The sequence below is a fragment of the Gadus morhua genome, chromosome 12 (assembly GCF_902167405.1).
Source record: "Gadus morhua chromosome 12, gadMor3.0, whole genome shotgun sequence".
In the NCBI taxonomy this organism is placed as follows: domain Eukaryota; kingdom Metazoa; phylum Chordata; class Actinopteri; order Gadiformes; family Gadidae; genus Gadus; species Gadus morhua.
The window spans coordinates 21,046,966-21,069,474 of NC_044059.1; the positions used below are offsets into that span (position 1 = coordinate 21,046,966).

At 43.0% G+C, this 22,509-nt stretch overlaps 1 protein-coding gene across 1 annotated transcript in view; it reads left to right on the plus strand.

Annotated features, from left to right (window-relative positions):
• LOC115556276 (BMP/retinoic acid-inducible neural-specific protein 3) overlaps positions 1–22,509 on the plus strand; it is a 42,861-nt gene that overhangs the window by 5,492 nt on the left and 14,860 nt on the right. Inside the window, exons 3-4 of the mRNA XM_030373445.1 lie at positions 11,806–11,996; positions 13,376–13,560. Coding sequence (XP_030229305.1) covers positions 11,806–11,996; positions 13,376–13,560 — 376 coding nt within the window. The remainder of the gene's footprint in view (positions 1–11,805; positions 11,997–13,375; positions 13,561–22,509) is intronic.

Below are 22,509 nucleotides of genomic sequence, written 5' to 3' on the forward strand. Positions count from 1 at the left end.
CATGTTTTCTCTTTCTCATTATCCCTTACTTTCTTTCCATCAATAATCGGTACTGTCTGTCTTTCATTAATACACACCCTCTCTCAGGACTCAAGCTAACTCTCTCTCAAAAATCCATATCCCTTTCTTAAACCCATCTCTTTCTCTCCCTCCTTCTCTCTCTCTGCCATTAATCCATAGTCTCTCAGTCTATCTCTAAATCCATACCAACACTGGGATGTTGACAGCTGATAATCAGTGTTTGAGAGTGAGTGAGCAGTCCAATAGTATTTCTATCATCAATTTTGTTTCAATGTTAATGCTGGTGAAGTTGTGCATAATTTATGGATTAATTGTTTATGCCATCTGCCCATTTGTCTGTCAGTTTATCAATTCAGTTATTATTTTCATTTCCCTGCATCTTCATGGCCAGGGCCCTGTGAATTGTGAGGCCAATGTGGTGAGGCAGGAAGAGATGCTGCTGTGCCTGTGGATATATCTCCTGTATACATTGCGATTGCGGATAATGAGGCATGCCCTACAGACTTGCTGTTTTACTCTGTAGTTTGTATGTTCCTGGAGCGTAGCGTTTCTAATGCCGTTGTTTTCATGCCATTGTTTTTGTCCAGAACATTTACCATTAATGTTAACTCGATGTAAATGCAAACCTATCATAAATAATGTACATGGTGGTGGCAGTGTGGAGAATATGACAATTATAATGTACATATTTAGCATTCAGACTGTGTGGAGAATATGAGAATTATAATGTACATATTTAGTATTCAGACGTTGACAAAGCACATCCCTCAACATATGCGCATGCTGACGGCCCGTAATTGATAGTCGCTTTGTTCCGCGATTGTCCATTTACTGCGGAGTTGTTCACTTGCAATTGATCGCAAAGTCCTTTGCTTGTAAAGCCAGAGCAATTACATGTTTTCTGTGGAGGTTGTTGTGCGGAACTGTGTCGCCGCAGTTACCTTTTCCGCTGCTCAATGAAACGGTGTCATTCAGTCGTCACAAAGTACTCACATTTTACGAGTGCTCGACGATAATAGAGGATGGCTTCTGAAGGTCGTAGTAGGAGGGGCTGTGTGAAATTTATGATACAAAATAACACTGGGATGAAGACGATGAGGCCACAGGTCATGTCAGATGCTCCACCTTTATCAAAGATAAACACAGTTTGTTCAGCAAGAAAGAGATTATTTGACAGAGGGACAGCAAGCGAGAGATGGGCCAGGCGATAGAGAGAGAGAGAGGGTCTTCTCCATCTCCACATGCGTTAGAGGTTGAATGAAGCTGGAGGACAGAGCCAGTGGAAAGAACGTTACGCGGCTGCCGCTGCCGCAGCCGAGCGCAGAGGGCTCCTGCGGTGATGAGGAACTCATCCTGCATCCAGCTTATGCCATGTGACAAGTGTGTGACAAGGGAGGGGTTATCAGGTGCCAGAGGTGTGTGTGGCGGCGAGGAGCTGCTCCCTGCCAGAGACGCTCACATGCTTGCCCATCGCATGCGTAGCCATAAGCGTTCCTCTCTGGATGAGAGGAGGGCTGATGTTGGTTCTGTGTGTGTGTATGTGTGTGTGTGTGTGGGGGGGGGGGGGGGGGGGGGGGGGGGGGGTCGGTAGGGGCGTGCGAGAGTTGGGGTGTGGGTGTTAGTGTGTGTATGCCTGTGTGTTTTTGTCCATGCATGTGTGTATGTGCATCCGTGTGTGTGTGTGTGTGTGTGTGTGTGTCTGTGTGTGTGCGGAATGCGGATGTGTGTGTGTGTTTGTGTGTATGCATGTGTGTGTGTGTGTGTCTTAGGGTGCATGTGTGAGCATTTGTGTGTGGGCGTGTGTTCAGCGGGAGTTCAAATGGCAGTTTCATTCTCAATGTCGATGTCTTTGGATATTTCCAAAGACAAATGCCAACGGAATATGAAATAGTACAAGCTTGTCGGGTTTGCTTCTCGGCAGAATGTTGGACCGATTTCTCGTTTAATGAATTGAATCACAATGCAATATTTTCATTCGGTTTGTTTTATCATCACAGACATGGTTGTGAATAAACAGATGGAAGCCTGCTGAAACACAGCCAGCCCTTGTGATTTTGGAGTGTGTGTTTGCAATCGCACATGGAAGACAGAGATATATTTGTCTTTCACTTTCCAAGACGACGCTTGTATGTACTGCCTCACTATTAATACCTCCTATCTCCTACCTCCACTCAATTCAAATTCAAATAATGAATTTGTCTGTCAGGAATTTAATCTGTGTGAAAGTGCAAACAGCAGAAAGGAAAGTAACGGACTGTGTGGGAGAATGTTAGTAGAACCGTGGGGTATTGTAATCATTATCTGGCATTATATGCTTTATGAATGAGATAATGGTTTGAAAAACACTGAGGGTTCTATCGTGATTCTCCTGAAGAGCCTCTTGCTTCTTAAATGATCATCAGAAGTTCTGTGCCAACAGTAAGTACTAACAATCCTTGTAAGGTAGAATTCTTCTGATGAGGTTGAGACAACCTAATGGTTAGAAAATGTTGAAAGGAATGGATAAGGAAGGCAAGGTTAAAGAATGGGGGAAACTGGGTGTTCCTTGATGGATAAGGAATGCAAGGTTAAAGGATGAGGAAAATTGGGCGTAGCTAGCTTTGGCGGGACACTCTTGTCATGCGCCCCTATCTGCTGATGGCTAAAGCTGTCAATCAAACGCACCTACACTGATAGCCAGTCAATTTAAGACCTTCCATCACAAACACTCACTCTGCGGAGTTAAGTGTGCCGAGCTGAATTTCGCCCACCATCACCCCAGCCTCCACCTGCCTTAGTTGTGCTCTGTATTGTATGTAACCAATTGTCAAATGTTGTCAAATGTTGGTCTGCTGTTGGTATTATGTTTCTGACATCTGTATGTCATGCTTAAAAGCCTATGGCAGGAATAACTAGAAAAGCGTGGAACCACACTACCACACTTCAATTTATTACCGTTTCATGGATCAAATTGTTCAATCTATGACGTGAGTGATTCCTGACACCTGCGAACTGGGTGAACGGTTTGCCACCACTGCGTGGCAAACCATGTTGTGCCTGAAGACCACGAAAATAACGGTAAAAACTGAAGTTGGTGTATGGGTATTGTTTGATAACCACACTGGCTTGGAGGATGTGGGCAGAATCACAGAGCGAGACAACAAAACTGTTTGCCGAAGCTGAAAAGGCTGTTGTTCTACAGACCAGCTCGGCTTTTGTATTACTTTCTTAAAGTTCTAAATAAATGTTTTAAACTTCAGTCAGTGGTTTCCTGATTTCTTTCCTTGTGCGAGTTTAAGTGTTGTACTTTCAACAACGACTGCGGCATAAAGTGCGGCTTATACAACAGTAGAAATGTCCAGTATAAGGTGTTTATAAATGTCCATCAAAAGGTCAGCGTCTAGACAAAGTAAACAAGATGTCTGTGCCGTCCACAACTAGGCTAACATGTGTATAAAAGGTCACTGTTCAGTCAATGATAGAGACTCCCCAATTCATAAATGCACCTTTTACCAGTCTGCAAGGCTGACCACTACCGTTGTGGTGATACACATGGAAGTTATTAAGATGCTCAAAGGCACTTTCGGGCTTGTTGGTATAGGAGCTTGGGGTCTGGAACCTTCCTTCTGTCGCACTGCTACCCCCAGAGCACACATGTCTCATTATGCAATGGCTAGGATCCCTGGCACTGTTTATGTTGTGAGCGAGATTTTTAGTCTGCTGTCAACTGCTCTGTGGCAACTCATGGCACAAAAGGGATAAGCAGCCGTCGTATTGCGTCAACACATTACCAGTTGCATCTGGTCTCCTGTTCGCCCTCCCTATTTTTTCCATTCTCTCTCTCTCTCTCTCTCTCTCTCTCTCTCTCTCTCTCTCTCTCTCTCTCTCTCTCTCTCTCTCTCTCTTCAAATACTATTGTTTGCATTGGATCATGCATTTCTAGTAAATTGCTGCATATTGTTACATGAAGTGCCTTTGGGCCATACATTCCTTAGAATGTCTGGGCTAATTTTTTTTTACTTAATCGTAATTTATGTACATTAAATTTATTTTAATTTCATTTTATGAGATTTATGCAGGCCTAACATATCACAATTAAAAATGCAAATCCAAGCCATTGAATATCAATTTTATGAATTATGTTTTTATTCCTTGTAGCCACATGATTGATGACGACATGGAAATGGAAATCCAATAGGTTATTTTAATTCAATTTAATTTGCATGGTTAGAAGGCTACATTCCTACGTCAGAGGGCCGACAACAATTTAAATCAATTGTACATTTTCTAGTTTTGCTTACAAAGTCATTCTAAGCCGCCTCTCTGCTCCAGTTTGAATACAAAACCCGACATCACATTTTCATTTTCAAAGACACAAGAGCTGCCAGTAAGATAGAGCAGTGTGTCTACTCTGTCCACACGCACGTTGAAACGAACAGAAGCATTGAATGTAAGCTGAACATTTTAAAAACATTTTGTGGCATATGCAATAGCAAATGTCCAAATGATTTTGTTTTTGTCAAGTTAACGCTGCATGCAGGTGCTGCGGCAACAAAGCGCCCAAGCAGAGGTCACCACAACAGCCGATAATAAACTACTTAAAACTGCAATTTGCAAACAGTCTGAGACTCTAAAAGGCGTGAAAGGATTTTTTTTTTAAAATAAAACAAATTAAAACGAGGGAGCTACGTGTTCCCTTGTTTATGCAACCACTCGCCAGGCTTAATAGGATTTCCGCTCATTACTCGCCTGATGTTGCTGAAACCCTACTGCTGCCACCACCCCCCCATCCCCACATCCCCTCCTCCGATAGATTCAGAACCTCAGCACAACGTTCTCTCCCTCCCTCTTGCCCCCTCCCTCCTTCCCTCCCCTCTTTTCCCCTCCCTCCCTGCCATCCTCCCACACATGGAAGATGATAAATGACAAAGAACATAAATTCTACGCCTCGATGGTGTCTCTCTCACTCCTTCTTTTATCCCCCTTCTTCCTGCTTCAACACTATCTCTCTCTGTCTCGCTCTCTCTCTCTTGCACTCTCTTATATCCGCCTCACATTCACATTTAAGAAGCTTGATTAATAAAGTTGACATGCTCACCCTCAAATGTACCTTTGAATTAAATCTAGCATGGAAACAAAGTATACGTGGATTGTCAAGCGTGTCTTTTTTTAAGTCCAAATCAAAAAGCTTTATTTTTTTTTGTAGCTGAAGAGCAGGCATGCAGTTCTGAGAAGGATCCTTGTCATTTAGATTAGAAGTAATAGAGAGAGAGAGAGAGAGAGAGAGAGAGAGAGAGAGAGAGAGAGAGAGAGAGAGAGAGAGAGAGAGAGAGAGAGAGAGAGCTAACTGAAACAAAGTAAAGGCTTCTGCAACTTTGAAAAGAACAGCACTTCTGCAAATTGTCTGGCAAGGTCGTACAAACAAATGTAATTTTGTTTAGGATCCCGCTGAATGAGGCGTGAAGGACTTTATTCCCTCTTTTGCACAATTCTCTACAGGGAGGTCCTTGAAATAACTTTGAGCCCCCGTGCGTTTGTGCACAGTAGGTTATTTCAGTATCTGGGGTAACTCACTACAAAACACGGCATTGTGTACTCACTTTGTCTTGTTGATGAAAGGTGAACAGCACGTTACGTTTCGTTGTTTTTCTATAGCCTTCATAACGTTGTCCATTAGCAAAGTATTTTACATGATCCGCTTTTTGACTGATTACGAAATTTCCATAAAAACTAAATGATGGAGATAGTGAGGTCTTTCGCTGGGGGCTGATTTTTTTTATTTATTTTTTTTGGCCTGGTTTCATCCAATTAAATGGCAAACCTTTGGCAATAGTTAATTTTTTTTCAATTTTGTTCATTTGTTTATTTGTTTGGTAAACTGTCTGTGACTCATGAGTATCTCAAGATACTCCAGATACTCAGATGTTCCTGAGAAACAGCCCATGAGTATCTGCTCCTGAGTTGTTGCTCGCAGAATGATTTATGTTGTAGTTGAAAGACTTACACACACAAACGTTAATTTGGCAAATTATGAGAAGTTGCAATGCTAGCTGTTCACTCCGCTGTCTTCTTACCTGAGATCAAAGGTGAAACGTGAACTAAATCAAACAGAGGAACTAATATGCTGAAGTGAAAAATTTGACACCTCTTTAAGTCAAAAAAAGATGATCTGTTTGCCAGTTTGTCTTATATTTTCAACAGGATCCAAAATTCACTTTCTGATCATTTTCTTTTTACCTTTGTAAAAGTCTCAGTATTTTTTTTTAAGCTTCATCAAGGAATCCAGTTTCACCAGCCACATTACAAAGTAATTAACTGATGTTAAATAATGTATTAACAAATCAATTACGTCAACAGATGTGTGCAGATATCAGTTTGGACATGATACCACAGCAAAACAAACATGACCAAGGATAAGCCCCTTTATCAAAATGTTTTTTGATGTACTTTGGTCTGCCTGGAGGTTTAACACAGAACAGCGATTCGTATTTATGATCCACCTTAAACTGGAACACAATGTCAAATGCTGTTATGTGTGTTGCATTTCATTTTCACTGCTATTTTTCATCTGTCTTTGTGATTATGGTCTCCCCTTTAGGAAAACTCATCCACATCCAAATCTATAATACCATCCACATTGTTGTTCCCATGCGGCAAGTCGCTTCCTACTGTTTCCAGGGCCACTCGAGCCCATTCTCCTCCAAAAATGATCATGTAAACAATCAGGGGTCAATTGAAGGCTGGAATTGAAGGTTGCAGAAGGTTGCACTTGCAGACGCCTCACCATTGTTGCCATGTTGCTCTTAGCAACGCGTTATGTTTACATCTACATGCAAATTATTGATTTGCCACTAGGTTCAACTGGTGTTTCTGTGAGGTAGCAAAAATTGACTATTAGATGTCATAATTGTGGTGGTATTCTTGGAGGGTTTTGGAGCTGTGGGTTTGGCAGCATAGATTAATGCTGTAAGCAGAGAGCTTGCAAACACTTTAAAATAAGGGTACATTTACATTCTACAATTCTAAATAATGTTTAGTATTATATAATATAACCCTTTGCTAATGGTAATATAATAATAATAATAATAATTTTTGTACAACTGTGTTGTTATGAGATCCGGCAGAACATCCCTCATTTTAGGTGTAAGGTTCAGAATAACAACTTGTGAGTTGAATGATACAATATGTAAGGAATTATGTATAGAACGCCAGTCATTATCGGGAAAATAAGCGGAGGTGTCTTGCTTCGCCCTGAAGGGGCTTATTACCGATAATGACCGGCGACGTTCTATAATCCCGCTTATAACGGCTCCTTGCCAAAACGATAAAATAACTTCACACAGTGTGTCTTTTTACAATCAATTTGTTACCAGCATTCATAGTGTACGCTGGGGTTGATAAACTAGCAGACAACTTGCAGAGTGATACGAAAGACAGTAAAAAAAACAATTTCCTTGACTGCGGTCAATTATACTATCTAGGCTTCGAAGGGCCCATGCAAGTGAACAGAGCATTCCACGGCATTGAGAAGAGTCGTGTAATAAATAAATATATTCTTCTGAAAATATATTCTTCTTTAAGCTGCACATTATTTGTTTTAACATACTTAATTCACATACACTATCTAGTTCAGTTGACATAGCTTTGGTTTCATGGTACATACTTGTATCTTTAGAGTTCACCTGTGCTGCTGCGATGGGAGGCATGTGGCCTTGGGTCAAAGTACCAGAGCCCCAGACCATCTGGGTTTAAACATAGCTTTGGCTGATTCATTTGAATAATTGCTTTATCATGTTACTCATAGGGGGGCAGACTATTCTTTAAGAACAGTATCTTTAATAGTTTTAGTTAATAGGATAAATGCAATTTACTAATAAAATAATAAGTAATAGATCAATATAACCTTAACTTATTTGAGCTATAAATGTGTTGATTATTGTTTGTGTTCCTCCTCCCTTATCATCTTACCAATTAAGTATATTAGTTAAACTATGGGACATGTCTCAATTGTAGAAGGTTACGATAGAGTTGCAGGTCTGGTTATGTTATATGTTGAGCAGATTCATTCATGTATGTTATTTTGACCTCGGTTATGTTTTTGGTTATTGGTCTCCATCAACTGAGTTACATTTATTTGGGTCAAATAGAAATATAAAATATTGCAAAATTGTATGCTCTCCTCGTTTTCCGGCTTCTGGCCCCTAGCAATATCTATTTTTTAAGAATATCTTTGTTCAGAGATAGATTGCAACAATGCACCAATATTCAAAATATACATTAGGCCAATATAGCAGTATTGGTGTTTTTCTGTTTGTCTTTTATCTTTGCTTGTTTTATATTAAGGGAGAAATAGTGTTGTAACATTGCACCAATATTCATAATAAACATTATGCCAATATAGCAGTATTGGTATTTTTCTGTTTGTCTTTTATCTTTGCTTGTTTTCCGGTACTCTGTTGGTCTTTTTGAAGCAAAGTTAGCATCAAGGTTGGCTTTTCATGCTGTTCTGGATCAAGCACCCTTTTGCTGGAAGTATGCACATTCTCTTTGACATGCACACATGCACACACATACACACAGATACACGTGCATGAACTCGCACGCACAGGCACAAATACACAAAGACTTGTTCATTGATTGAACAGCTTTAGCCCAACTTTATTTTTGCTGATCAAACTGTGAGCTTGCTGACAGATATGGATTGGAGTATGACACCATTGGCCTAGACCTAATTAAAGATCCGTTCACCACCTCAGCGCCTCATGCATACGGCTTTGAGTTTGAAGATAACAGGCTTCGTCTTATTTCCAGGGAATAAGTTCCATACCTCACAGCGACAAAGCCATGAAACACTGGGAGGTATGAAAAAAAGAAGATAAAGAAATACATTCAATATACAAAATCAGTGGGGAACCAGAGACTATGTACACACAACAAAAATAATACACCTAGCTTACAATGTATTTCTTTCCATCATCTGGCTATTTGTCGTTTGCTAGGTGAGGGGGATGGGGCGGCTGGGGGGGCTGGGGGGAGGGGTTGGGTTGGCGATAGGTGGTGCAACCTTTGTAAGGTTTGGAATAAGCCCCAAAGAATGAACTCCAGTCACTCAGCCGCAGCTGTCCAGCGGCCCGGCACCTATATCCAGCGTTGGCCCCGCGACATGAGCGCTTCCACTGGGCCGTGTCAGTGTGTTATCTGCTACGCTGACTTCGAGATTTGTTATGTGCGCCAGCGCTCTGACACCAAGGGGCTGGCTACCGTTGGGGGGGGGGGGGGGGGAGGGGGGGGAAGAGGAGGAGTGGTGGCAGGGGGGTTTGATGGACAACCAGCGGGGGTCTCTTACTCGCATGCGTTATTTTATCTCCTCTCCATCGTCCTCCTCCTCCGCAGTTAGGAGTAGCCGAAACCTTGACCGCTCTCCCCCACATACACACCACCCCCCCCCCCCCCCCTCCCACTCACCACCAGCACCACCCCTAGCTCCGCCCCACCAACCCCCACCGCGCTACCTCTGGCACTGTGGCGCTAAGCTTTACAGATGGAGGATCAAACCGTTGGGATTTCTCCAACACTGTGTACATGTTTACGTCTTTGCGTGTGTGAGCGTACGTGTGTGAGCGTACGTGTGTGAGCGTACGTGTGTGAGCGTACGTGTGTGAGCGTACGTGTGTGAGCGTGCGTGTGTGAGTGGACGTGTGAGTGTGTTTGTGTGTGTGAGTGTGTTTGTGTGTGCATACCTGTTTGTTCATTGGTGCGTGTCTCTTGTGCGTGTACTACGAGGTTTGTCTGCATCCATAAACAAAGTGTGTGTTTATGTATGTGTGTGTTTGTGTGTGTGTCTGTGTAGCCCAATTTACCTGCAGCAGCATCCATTCAATGTCCATCAGTGAGCAATAGCAGTGAATGGCCCCTGTGTGTGTGTGTGTGTGTGTGTGTGTGTGTGTGTGTGTGTGTGTGTGTGTGTGTGTGTGTGTGTGTGTGTGTGTGTGTGTGTGTGTGTGTGTGTGTGTGTGTGTGTGTGTGTGTGTCTCTCTCTCTCTCTCTCTCTCTCCCTCTCTCTCTCTCTCTCCCTCTCTCTCTCTTGCCCTGCTTCCTTGCTCAACCGGCCCCTGTGGACAGAGAGAAGCACTAATGGTCACTCATTATAGCGAAAAGCTGAGATAAAACGGGCCCTAATGAGTTGTTTTCTGTTTTGTATTTTTCTCGAGGGCTGACTTGTGGATTGGTGGGTAAATTGATTGGCAGTGAGCCTGGCCCCATGGGGAGGTCTCTGGGATATTCTGGGATACAACAAAGTTAGTGTTGCAGCAAAGGGCATCTTTGTTTGGTTAGCCATGTGTGTGTGTGTGTGTGTGTGTGTGTGTGGGGGGGGGGTTGTGTGTATGTGTGTGTGTGGGGGGGGGGGGGTTGTGTGTGTGTGTGTGTGTGTGTGTGTGTGTGTGTGTGTGTGTGTGTGTGTGTGTGTGTGTGTGTGTGTGTGTGTGAGAGTGTGTGTTTGTGAGTGTGTGCTCGCAAAGGAACATTGGTCAATGGGTCTTTGAGTTGGGGAGTGTGTTTTTGCATGCCCTACGAGTGTCTACATATCAGATTGTGACAAAAGCAGAATCCACCATTTTGAATGTAAAATGGAGGAAATATAAAGTGTCAGATTGTCATTTTTGGGGCATTTTCTTTCAGTAGACTGTTGCTTTTCGTGAGACACGTGACGTGCTGAGAATAAGCACAGATTTGGAATTTCAGTCAGTGAAAAAAACAATAATCGTCAAGGCCAATCTTCCCGACACCTCCTCACCGCCTACGGTGTAAAGGTCTCAATCTCCTCCGCTCCCTGCGTCCCTGTCTCGGAAACCCTGTGCCACAGCAGCTGTTCCGTGAATAGGGGCTAATCTATGCATCGGCAAGCGACCTCGCTCCCCGGGTGCAGAGTCAGATAAAGATGGCTCGCACACTCCGAGGCCAGGCTGAATATCAAACAGTATCCCCCCCCCCCCCACACACACTCTTACACTTCCGCTTCCCCCCCCCCCCTCTCTCGGAGACTCGGAGGAGCCCCGTGGCTCCATCCAATGATTACGACCCCCTCGGCTGACCGCCGTCCCTCAGAAAGTGATTGGTGATGAGGGGAGATTTCGCTGTTATTTAAAACCAGCAGGGAAAACTATGTTTTTCACAGGGAAGGAAGAACACATACACACACACACACACACACACCGCATGTACCCGAGGTTGGAACAGCGTGGTGTTGTTCATATTTCTGAAGAAAGGTCTGCACGCGTCACCCCGAGGTCGTGCTTAACATCATATATTACGGCCTGTATGGAACCAATCTAAATGTAAGGCTCCTGTGGCGATCGCAAGCTGTACCACTCTATAAAAATGGCCACAGTAGGCCACCCCACTGCCTTTCCCCTCTCAACAGGCGGCTAACAAGGAGAAGTACTAGAGATTTATGTTGTGGGTGTTTTCCTTGATGTGTGTTTACTCTATTGAACATACCTGCGAACGTCCGTGCCCAGATTCGACCATGATCGAGAGAGGGGGTCTCCTAATGGACCCCCCCCCCCCCCCCACCCCCTTGCTTGTTATTGTTTGTTTGTTTGTTTGTGTGTGTGGGAGCCTGTGTATGCGAGTGTCTCCGGCGTATGTGTGTCTGTGTATATGTGTGTGTATGTGTGTGCAGCAGGGTATGAGACAATTTGGTTACCATCTTCGCCTTGATGTGTGAATTGTGTGCGTATGCATGCGTGTGTGTTATTGTATGCATTCATGTTTGTGTGTGTGTGTGTGTGTGTGCCCTTGCAGGGAGTTTGGTCGCTGGAAGGTGAACAGTTTAGCCTTGGAGAGACAGGAGAATAATGGGCTCCCCCTACCTCTGGACCCCGAGTTCCTGCACACTATCAGGCAGCTGGGCAGGAGACCCAGCCTTGGCTCCATCACCGACGCCATCATCAGGAAGTACGGGACGCACTTCCTGCTCTCCGCCACCTTGGGAGGTAAATCACAGGGATATTGGAGAGCAGCATCTGTGCACACATATATATATATATTTATGTAAACTCATATACCGTTATTGATTTCATTACAATTAAATAGGGATAGGGATAGTGGAGAGCAGCATCTGTGCACACATATATATATATATATATACATATATATATATATATATATATATATATATATATATATATATATATATATAAAAACTCATATACCGTTATTGATTTCATTACAATTAAATAACAATGTATTTTCTGTTCATTTTATAGAAATAATTAATACTTCACCTAACTATTATTATATTTTGAATTATTGTTTTTTCATAATTGATTGTCTAAGCACAGTCAAAGGAGAGGGCAAAGTAAGCACTGCCTGCATATGAATACGTGTGATATGGACAAATAGCACTTGAACTCCCAATATACTGAATTTATTACAGTCATAAAAATAACATTTTATTTCCACTTCATTTTATATAAACCAATTTTCCTATTTGCTAGTTTATTCTTATCCTTAGAATCATTGTTTTTTCATAATTTATTTTCTAAGCACAGTCAAACGAGTCAGGCAAAGTGAACAACTGCCAGTTGCACATATGATAATGTGCGATATGTGACAAATAACACTTGAACTTAGTTAGTGTAAACGATGTAGGCAGTGAGAATTACTGTTTGCGTGACTTGTGTAACATGTGTAACTTGTTTGAGTGCTTTGATTTGTTTTTGCTGTTTGTGTGTGTGTGTGTGTGTGTGTGTGTGTGTGTGTGTGTGTGTGTGTGTGTGTGTGTGTGTGTGTGTGTGTGTGTGTGTGTGTGTGTGATACCCAAACATTGTATTAAGTTCTTTGTCATGTTCAATCACTTCCCCTGGATCACCATGACCTTTCGTCAACAATTATGGAGCGATTATCTTATTTAATTGTGTGTCTTGATTCATTAGCTTGTTTGTTTATTTGTGATTGTTTTTGAATAAATCCAACCAGTAAGGGTTAGGCTGCAATTGAAAGGAAAAGCAGTCCAACCCTGTAGTGCAGTTCAGGTTTAATCTTTACCCTTCATCCCGTTTATGGATTACGTTGCCCAGCAAGTGGATTTATGTTGTTAGAGAGAGAAAACAGTAGCCTAAGTAGATTTTGTACCCCATCTTGTAATCTATGTGTGTGTGTGTGTGTGTGTGTGTGTGTGTGTGTGCGTGCATGCGGAGGGGCAGGTCTGGGTTGGTGTGCGGGTGTTTGTGTGTGTGAATGTGTGCGTTTATGTATGTATGTACGTATAGGTCCATGCGTCGACGTGTCTGCGTTTTTAATCTGTTTTTGTACGTGGTTCAACATATGTACCGGACGCACGTGCGCCTGTCCACGTCTGTGTCTCCCGCAGGGGAAGAGTCGCTCATGATCTTCGTGGACAAGCGCAGGCTGAGCAAGACGGCGGAGGCGACTGAGGCCAACGGCACGGCGGTGACCCTGGAGGCCCTGCACCAGCTGGCCGCCTCCTACTTCATCGACAGAGAGAGCACCCTGCGCAAGCTGCACCACATCCAGATCGCCTCCACCGCCATCAAGGTAGAGTGAGGCGATGAGCCACCAGAGGCCGCGGGTTACAGTGTGCTAAGCACAGCTGTGGGGTGTTTTTATTGTTATTATAAAAACGGTTACCATGGACTCCTTAATACGATTAAAAAAATAAGCACCCACGGCTGCATAAAGTACATAAAAAAATGGCATAATTCTTCTGCCAAGCATTGTTGTTCCTCAATGATGCAAAATGCCAAGCAACACAGGCTAGGATACTTTGAGATTGGCAGCACATTAATATACAAAATATTAATTGTTATGCAGTTGCATGTGTGAATTTTACAACAGCTTCTAGACAATCAGAATCAAGGACCGAAAATATCCATTTTAATCAGAAACGTGGATCAACATTGGCATTGTTTTGAAAAATAAATACTACTAACCCCATGCTCTACAAATAAAGTACGGTAGGTAAGATCCAAGACTTGATCCAAGTCTTGAATGCCATTGTTGCATTTCACGCATCTGTGGTTGACTGGCAAGGTGAGTTCCGCCAAACCAATCAGTGAATAGATTTCCTAAATTGGGCAGAAATTAGTCAGCAGCGGTTTAAAATCTAATTTGGCTGGTAAAGACGCAGTAGCAGTCAACTAAAGAAGGAATTCTCACAGAGCTTTTCACTCACTGATAGTGAGAGATACCTATGCCATTTCCCCAAAATTCCACTCAAATAATCAATTTTAGATCACCTAATGCTAACCCTAACTTTTATGTTGAGTTTTATCAAGTCAGGCCAGATAATTACTCTTTACCTGCTACAACTGAGGTGCACATTAGTCACACTATCAAGACCGGCTTTCCTAAATTCTGGTTAATGTTTGAAAAATTTGATGAAAGATGAATAACAACCTTTAAGATTCAGAGTAGATGCCCAATCTTTTCTTCATCCATGAATTCATCACAATGATAGCTCCACTTTTAGACCAAAACTAATGGGCCAGCTATAATTCAAAAGGAGAAGAAAACAACATCCTGGGAAAATATTGCAGTTATACAGGTCTGCGTCAGCAACATTAAAACACATTACAACCTGATTTTAAGGGACATAAATGCAGCAAAACCACAGTGAATACAATGTGGAAAGTGCCAGCATTTTTTATAAACCAGGCACAATATCACCATAGATTTATCGATCCCAAATACTGCAGAGCTGAGTTGTAGCTACACCTTCAATCCCATCAAAATGCAAGTACAGAACACTCTAGAGGAACTGTTTCAATAATTTTTTTCAAATGCCGTTGTAGTTTAGGTTTAAATTTAAGACTGTCTGGCAATGCACAAATTATCTTATTCGAAAGATTTACTGGATCGTTCCAGCGGCTTTCTATCTTATCTGAGCACACCAGCACATTAAAGTGACTTATTAAGTCACCGCTCCGATTTGTCCACAAACTTTGTAAATGTAAACACAATGCTACGATTGTGTTATGGAGTCATATCAATAACTTGCATTCAGGTGATCATGAAGTTGTTAGCACTAGCCTTGAATATGGACAATGAATATCGTTCTTTGACTGGCTATCTTCAAGATGATTAGGTCTTGTTTGAACAAGTAAGTGTGCTGTTTGTACAAAGTAAACGCTCAAATGAAAGAAAAATGAATATAAATTATCTCATGGCCTCTAGGAACTTCCGTAGCTGAGAGGAGCATTTGCAGACGGCCGAGTCTTTGCAGAAAGCGACCTCAGATGAGAAGCGACCGTACCTTTCATGTCTTGCAATCGTCGGCTAAAAGCAAGGGCAGGGATTAAGACTGGCCCAGCACCATTTCTGAAACAGCTTCTGATGTAGTCCCGCTTGCAAACGACTAACCTCATCTGTAAGCCGACTTTTACCACCCCCCCCACCTTTCACACACACACTGAGACACACACATCTAAACACACACACACACACACACACACACACACACACACACACACACACACACACACACACACACACACTGACACACACACACACACAGTCACACTACAGTGGCAGTAATAGTATCCTGTGCATATCAAAACATTCTTTTGATGTAAATATCATCCAGCATCTTTTGCTCGGCTCTACCTCGGAGCCGTGTTCATTCATCACTCTGTCTGTTGTTATCACAGAGAAATGAATTGAAGTGGATGAGTTTGCCCTTCGCACTGGAACAAAGTGTTCATTCCAAAGAGTTTTCCTTCTGGGGCTATTTGTTGTTTACTCCAGTGGCTACAAGGCTTGTGGTGTAAGAAAAATAAATACATAAAGAATAACCAGGGCTGGTGTGAACACAATATTGTAAAAAACCTTAGCAAGGGCACCGGGGCGTGCCGTAATGTTACGCTGCTGTAGGTTTTGCTGTGTGCTCTGATTTATATCCTTGCTGAAATGAGATGAGATGTAGGCCTTTATTACATACATCCCTGCATAAACAGTATGGCATGTGAGCCACTATAGCTACCATCTAAGATACCAATGCAAATTAAATAACCGTGTTAGCACTGAGCACATAGTGTGGAGCGTTATTGATGAAACGTTCTATCAAACACATGTATTGTAGGGCAGATTAGCACTATGAGGTAGATTTCAATCATTTCTAAATATCCATCCGAACGGATTATACATTTATTCATAACTAGATGGTATTCTTACTCCATACTTATTTTCATGGCATCACCTGAAATTCGGTGCCCACACAATCATTATTTTTCGTATGCGCAATTATTTGGAAAAGGTAATCCTTTTCTCTTTGATGTCATCATTTAATTTGCATTTGCAAGACAATGGTTCATGTGTTCTCGTTGATTTTAATGAGCTAGAGAAGCAAAGTTAATTTTAATAAATGGGTACATCTTCACATTACCATTAGTCTGAATAACACACAGCGATATGTATTCCCGCAACTCCAAAGTCGTTGTTACCCAGTGAATACTACTCAGTATTCACTGGGCCACCAAGCCCATTTTGATTTATGTTCTTTCATTTGAATGAGCTCTTCCCATCATTTGCCAATCGAAGAGAATAAGTAAACACTTTGACATTGTGGTTTTGTGCTGCGTGGTACATGCAGAATGTAAATGCTTGGGACTGGGGATGACAGGAGGAGAATATCCAGCCAGCCCCTTCATTATCTTCGTCTCATATCAGAGGAGAACACTTCTCTGGCTGCGTCCCAGCATCACCAGCAGATAGATCATCATCCTCCCTCTTCAGAGGCTGACCACCATGAACTTTAAATGATCTTTGTCACTGCAAAGACGTGAAGTCATTACCACAAGCAAAACCGGATAAAAAAAACAAATCCAGAGAAAATTGGATAGATCCGAGTCCATTTCCGTCATAGTGTGCACAGAGAACGAACTCGCTTTTTTTGATCCTCTGCACACTTTTTATATTCAAGCCATCCCCAAAGCCGCCCTGCCACTGCTAAACAGGCCATGTGACATTGAAGCCGTATATATATACCCTCAAGTGAATTGGCACACGGTTGCCTTGGCAGCCAGCGCTAGGCCAAAGTGCTGGTTACCACCCCTGTGATTGAGATGAGCAAAGTGAGGTGCAATTGTTTGCGAGGCTGTTTCAGGTGACAGATGTAAAATATTCACAGCCTCAGCAGGCTTTCATTCAGAACATGGATGGGGGGCAGGGGGGTACTTTTTAACTTCAGCATGATGAAGATAGATGGCAGAAACAAAGCTGGCTTTAAAAGGCTGCCACTGCTTCTGCTGCTTCTGCTTTTTTTTCTCCGGAGAAAACATATTTTAAATGGCGGTAATGTCTTCCCTGAAGGTGGGAGAGGACAAAGCATAGATGCCCTGGATGGAAATCAAAAGTATCTAAGAGATGGAGAAAAAAAGAACAAATGAAAAAAAAAAGAGAAGTGCGGTTATGGTTGCACTACCACATGATGAATCACCCACCCCATTTCAATAATTTCCTCGGTAAGAGCTTGATCCGTTCGTCATTTGCCATTTCGGGTCCTTTTATGAATAAAAGGCGTCGCGTGCGCTAATGAACAGCCAGACGCCCGCGAAGAGGAGGACAGACCTGGCGGCAGTCATTATGTAGCCCTTTAGCCCAGGAGTAAGAGAGAGGCCAGGGCTGGAGTCTAGAAACGCTGCATCAATCAGGGTGTCTACGGCTGATTTACAGCCCAGGCCCCTGGTCCGTACTGAAGATTCATTATAAAGCCCAGAGACTGGAGAGGGATCTAATAGACAGGGAGGAGAAGAAAGGAAAAAAAAGGGAATAGGAATGATGCTTCGACCCAATTTGAAAGCGAGAGGATTTTTTTATCAAGCTTTTTCGGTGCGGTCATGCAGCATTCGGATGAATTTTGCACCCCCTCCCCCCCCTCCAACTATATAAGAGAAAATGCGACACGAAGGACTTTGCTTTTGAAATCAGATAGTGCCCGATAAAGTATAGGAGAGGTGGACGAGCGAAGGTAGCAATGGTTTCGATGGCAGGATAAAATAAATAAATACGTATATTACGACAACAAAGCGGCCCTTTCCTCCTTTATCGCTCGTGTCGGGATGAATTATTCATTCTCGGTCCGATTCTTTAACGTCTTCATTATTCTACTGGGAAGGGAAGGCTTCAAATCTCCCTTCTTTTTTTTCAGACTTTTCCTTTAGTCTTTTCTGACTTTCCATTTCTTACTGTTACTTTTACCTATAGAATGTCTGCTCACCACGAAAGAAAAGAAACGCAAGGTAAAAAGCATTGGACATCATTTGACTCGTCTTTGACCCCCCCCCCCCCCCCCCCGACGCCATGTGAACATGTGAGCCACATGGCCGCGTGAATCCTGAAGGCTGGAGTCGTCTTTCTTTTTCGAAAGTCTTCTTCTTCATTAGGAATTAAATCTATCGCTGTTTGGATATCCCCCTGACCCAAATCCTGTGCAAAGAAAACAGCAAACATCAGGGGAACCACAAGTTTGGTCCAAAGCACTAAACTGTCTTCCTTGCTCCGGTTAGGAGTTGCTTTTTTTTCCCTCCAAATAGCACAAGGCTTATTTTTCCTTTTTCGCAGCAGCCACTCAGTTAACCGTAGTGAGACATACTGTAGTAAATCCCACTTTGCCCCATCATAAAGCTTCCCTGCTGGGGATGGGACCGGATTTCAGTTGTGCCCTGTATTAGGGGGGGGGGGATGAAATATAATCTCATTTTGATCGTATTTTATTCCTTTTTTTGTTTGTCTTTTTCTTCAGCGTTTCATTCGTTCCTTGACAAGCTTATCTCTCTCGGTTTGCCATCAGCGTTTAAGCCGGTGCAACAAAGTGGTTTCAAAACATGCGGCAAAATCCCCAAAGAGCGTATAAACAAGCGGAAACATATCTTGGATGCAAATGTGGATATGTGTGTTCCACCGTGCCGAGGTGATTAAGAAAAACCGGCCTTGGGTGAATGTGTACTTCTAAAATGAGCCAACAGATCAACCGCATGAAATATTAATGTTGTCCCTCACACCTTCTTATCGTCTCGTTCATCGGGCTGAATCAGACACATTTCCAAAGCCCTTTAATAGAATGACACATGCATACTGAGGCTTATTCAATTCTTTAAATTATTCATAGGTGAAAGCAAAGGTGATTCCTTTCCAATGCTACTAGCTTGCCAATGGAAGACATAATCTCACTATGAACATTGTTTTTTAGGTATATATTTTTCTTTTCAAACCTAAATTCACAACGACGGGTTAGAGGTCGTTATATTTATAGGGGACTGGTGTTTGTTTTTTCGGACACTGGGCATCAGTTAATGAAAATACAGCATGCTTTACACATACACACTTACAAAATAATACTGTGCAAATGGAAGGCGGTTTACACCATAACACTTTGAGCTATAGGAGCCCAAAAACTGCTTATTCTTGGCCAGTCTTTAAGTGTAATTAGTGCTCCCATTAAATGCAGCTGTTGTAAATTCCCGTGCACAGTCAGCAGAAAACACCTCTCGGATAACGGTGTATTATTACAACGAAAGCACCAAACACTTTCAGCACAATACTTCAAGTTTGTTTAAATATCCAATTTCACAATTATCGTTTACATTGCTTTATTGTGCAAAATAATACCTGCTGATATTTTGAACATACTTAAAAGTATTAGAAGCTAAACAAGCAAATGTTTTTATTGAATATTTTGAATGGAGGAGACAATGTGTGCGCACATGCTCTACTCCACTGGGTTGTTACGCAGATGGTCTCGTTGCTCTGCGTAGAGAAAGGCATCTTTAGATTTGCATTCGGTCAATTTTCCCTTTAAATTGGACATCTGTCTATGTTGGAAATCAATCTGCAGTTCCCTGTGGAGACCTCACAGATTTAAATTAATTGTGTTGACACATTATAATAAACAGAACACAGATGCCAGCATTGGATCTTTGTCCGTCTTTCTCTAGCTCATCTTTCTCTCTCTCTCGCTCTCGCACATCGCCTACCAGAAAATTATTAGTACATTAATACAAAACGGGAGTATTCATTGACACAGAAAAATATAATACAATTTCTTACAAAATCTATATTGAACATGTGTTCTGTCTTTTGAATACTTTAAAGACTTTTTCACAAGTTTTTTAGAAACCTTTATTTTTCAAATATTCCATTGCTCTTATTTGACTACTTTGTCCCGGTTTCCCCGCAAAGCCAAGTGATGGATTAAAAAACTGAAGAGGCACCTGGTCTTCACACTAGCAATGGTTTCTGTGTTGCCTGCACACCATGGGCCCTATCTTGCATCCGGCGCAAGTGACTTAGTCACTGGCGCATGTGTCGTTGCTAGTTTACAACTGGCGCAGAGCGTTCTTTTCCCACCAGCGCCACTCGCCGGTAAATTAGGGATTGATCATGCGCCCCAAGGGGCGGTTCGGCGGAAGGAGGAGGCGTGTTCTGGCGCAAACGGTATTTTGCCGTCTCTGAATACCATTGCGCTACTGACCAGGAAATACCTGGTTTAAAGTCAGTGGCGCGTTGTTCAGATGCTATTTTAAGGGCGCATGCATACATGCGCATGCGATGCATACGGATTGCTTGTGCACCTCGCGCATACACTTTGCTTCTCTCATCTACCTAGCCGCACATTCTTGGTAAATTATTTGGGAAAGAACAGCTGATGCAGCGGTAATAAGTTGTACTTTTAAATCAATGCATCTGCAAACACCGTACAGCAAACACATATTTTCTTGACACAGACATAGGCCTACATGCCCATAACTTTTAGGATTGATGAGTAGGCCTATTTGATCGTGAAAAACATTGTTTTACCGCGAGTGAATGTTAAAAAGAATGAATGAATGCGGGCGCGCGTGTGTGCTCTGTTTAAACACACGCAAACTAAACACTCTCATCAACATCTCATCTTCGTTCGCTTATCCGGGGTCGGGTCGCTGGGGGAGCAGCTCAAGCAGGGGGCCCCAGACTTCCCTTTCCCGGGCCACATTGACCAGCTCTGACGGGGGGATCCCGAGGCGTTCCCAGGCCAGTGTTGAGATATAATCTCTCCACCTAGTCCTGGGTCTTCCCCGAGGTCTCCTCCCCACGGGACGTGCCTGAAACACCTCCCAAGGAAGGCGCCCAGTGGGCATCGTTACCAGATGCCCGAACCACCTCAGCTGACTCCTTTCTAGGTAAAGGAGCAGCGGCTCTAATCCGAGTTCCTCACGGATGGCTGAGCTTCTCACCCTATCCCTAAGGGAGACGCCAGCCACCCTTCTGAGAAAACTCATCTCGGCCGCTTGTACCCGCGATCTCGTCCTTTCGGTCATCACCCAACCCTCATGACCATAGGTGATGATAGGAACGAAGATCGACCGGTAGATCGAGAGCTTTGCCTTGCGGCTCAGCTCTCTTTTCGTAACAACGGTGCGGTAAAGCGAACGCAATACCGCCCCCGCTGCTCCGATTCTCCGGCCAATCTCACGCTCCATAGTTCCCTCACTCGCGAACAAGACCCCGAGGTAGGCTACTTGAACTCCTTCACTTGGGCAAACTAAAAACATAACGCATAAGACAATCAATGGCAATGTCTATTACCGCGGGGACACATTCATATTATGATAGCATACAATACTGATAAGAAACAATGTTTATAATGTATTGCGTATATCATTAAATAGAACCACCGTTACCGCATATCATATGTTATAGCCTATCATACGTTTTCTTTGCCGACATTTATTTGAGGACTCAGTATTTCTGAAGTTGTGGAAGAAACCCCCTTATTCCATGTGTGAATTAGGCCATATTATTTGGCAATAAACTAAGCCATTTGCAGTTTGAAATTCATGTGCATCTGTCTCATCGGAGACTGCAGACCCGCTGTCAAAATATCAACTCGTCCGATTCAAATGCGCTCATGGCTCTTAAAGGGGATGGGAGCTGGCACTCATTGGTTTGTTGCACGTTACGCCCAAACCACACCTACGGGTAATTTGGCTGCTTCAAACCAACCCTTTTGACACTTGCGCCGCGGCGCAAGCGTCATTTATCCGCCTGTAAAATAGCGATAGCGCCGTAGAACCGCCCACAAAGCTACTTGCGCTTTGCGCTTCCCACTTGCGTTTCAGACCGTTAAAATAGGGCCCCATGTTTCTTTGGTCCTATATGGCGGAGGGAAGGCAGTTACTTCCATTGGACCTTGATCACCGCATTGTTATTCCAATCACCTTGGCATTGACAGCCCAAACAGATCGATCGTTGTCATCCGAGACCCCCAGATGTGACGTGCGCTTTTAAAACAAGATGTATTTTTTGATGTGAAGGATGAATGTTCCTCAATGGTGTGCCATCTAACCATGAGCAAAACAGCCGTGAGACGTGAGATTCCACGGTGGCCTGTTTTATGTGTTGTCAGCACCACTCAAGTGTACCCCCCCCCTGTGGTCTGTGCGGTGCCTTGTTCCTTTCCTGGAAAGCACATCCAAAAGGCACACCAGATTTTTGTGATTTCTTTCCAAA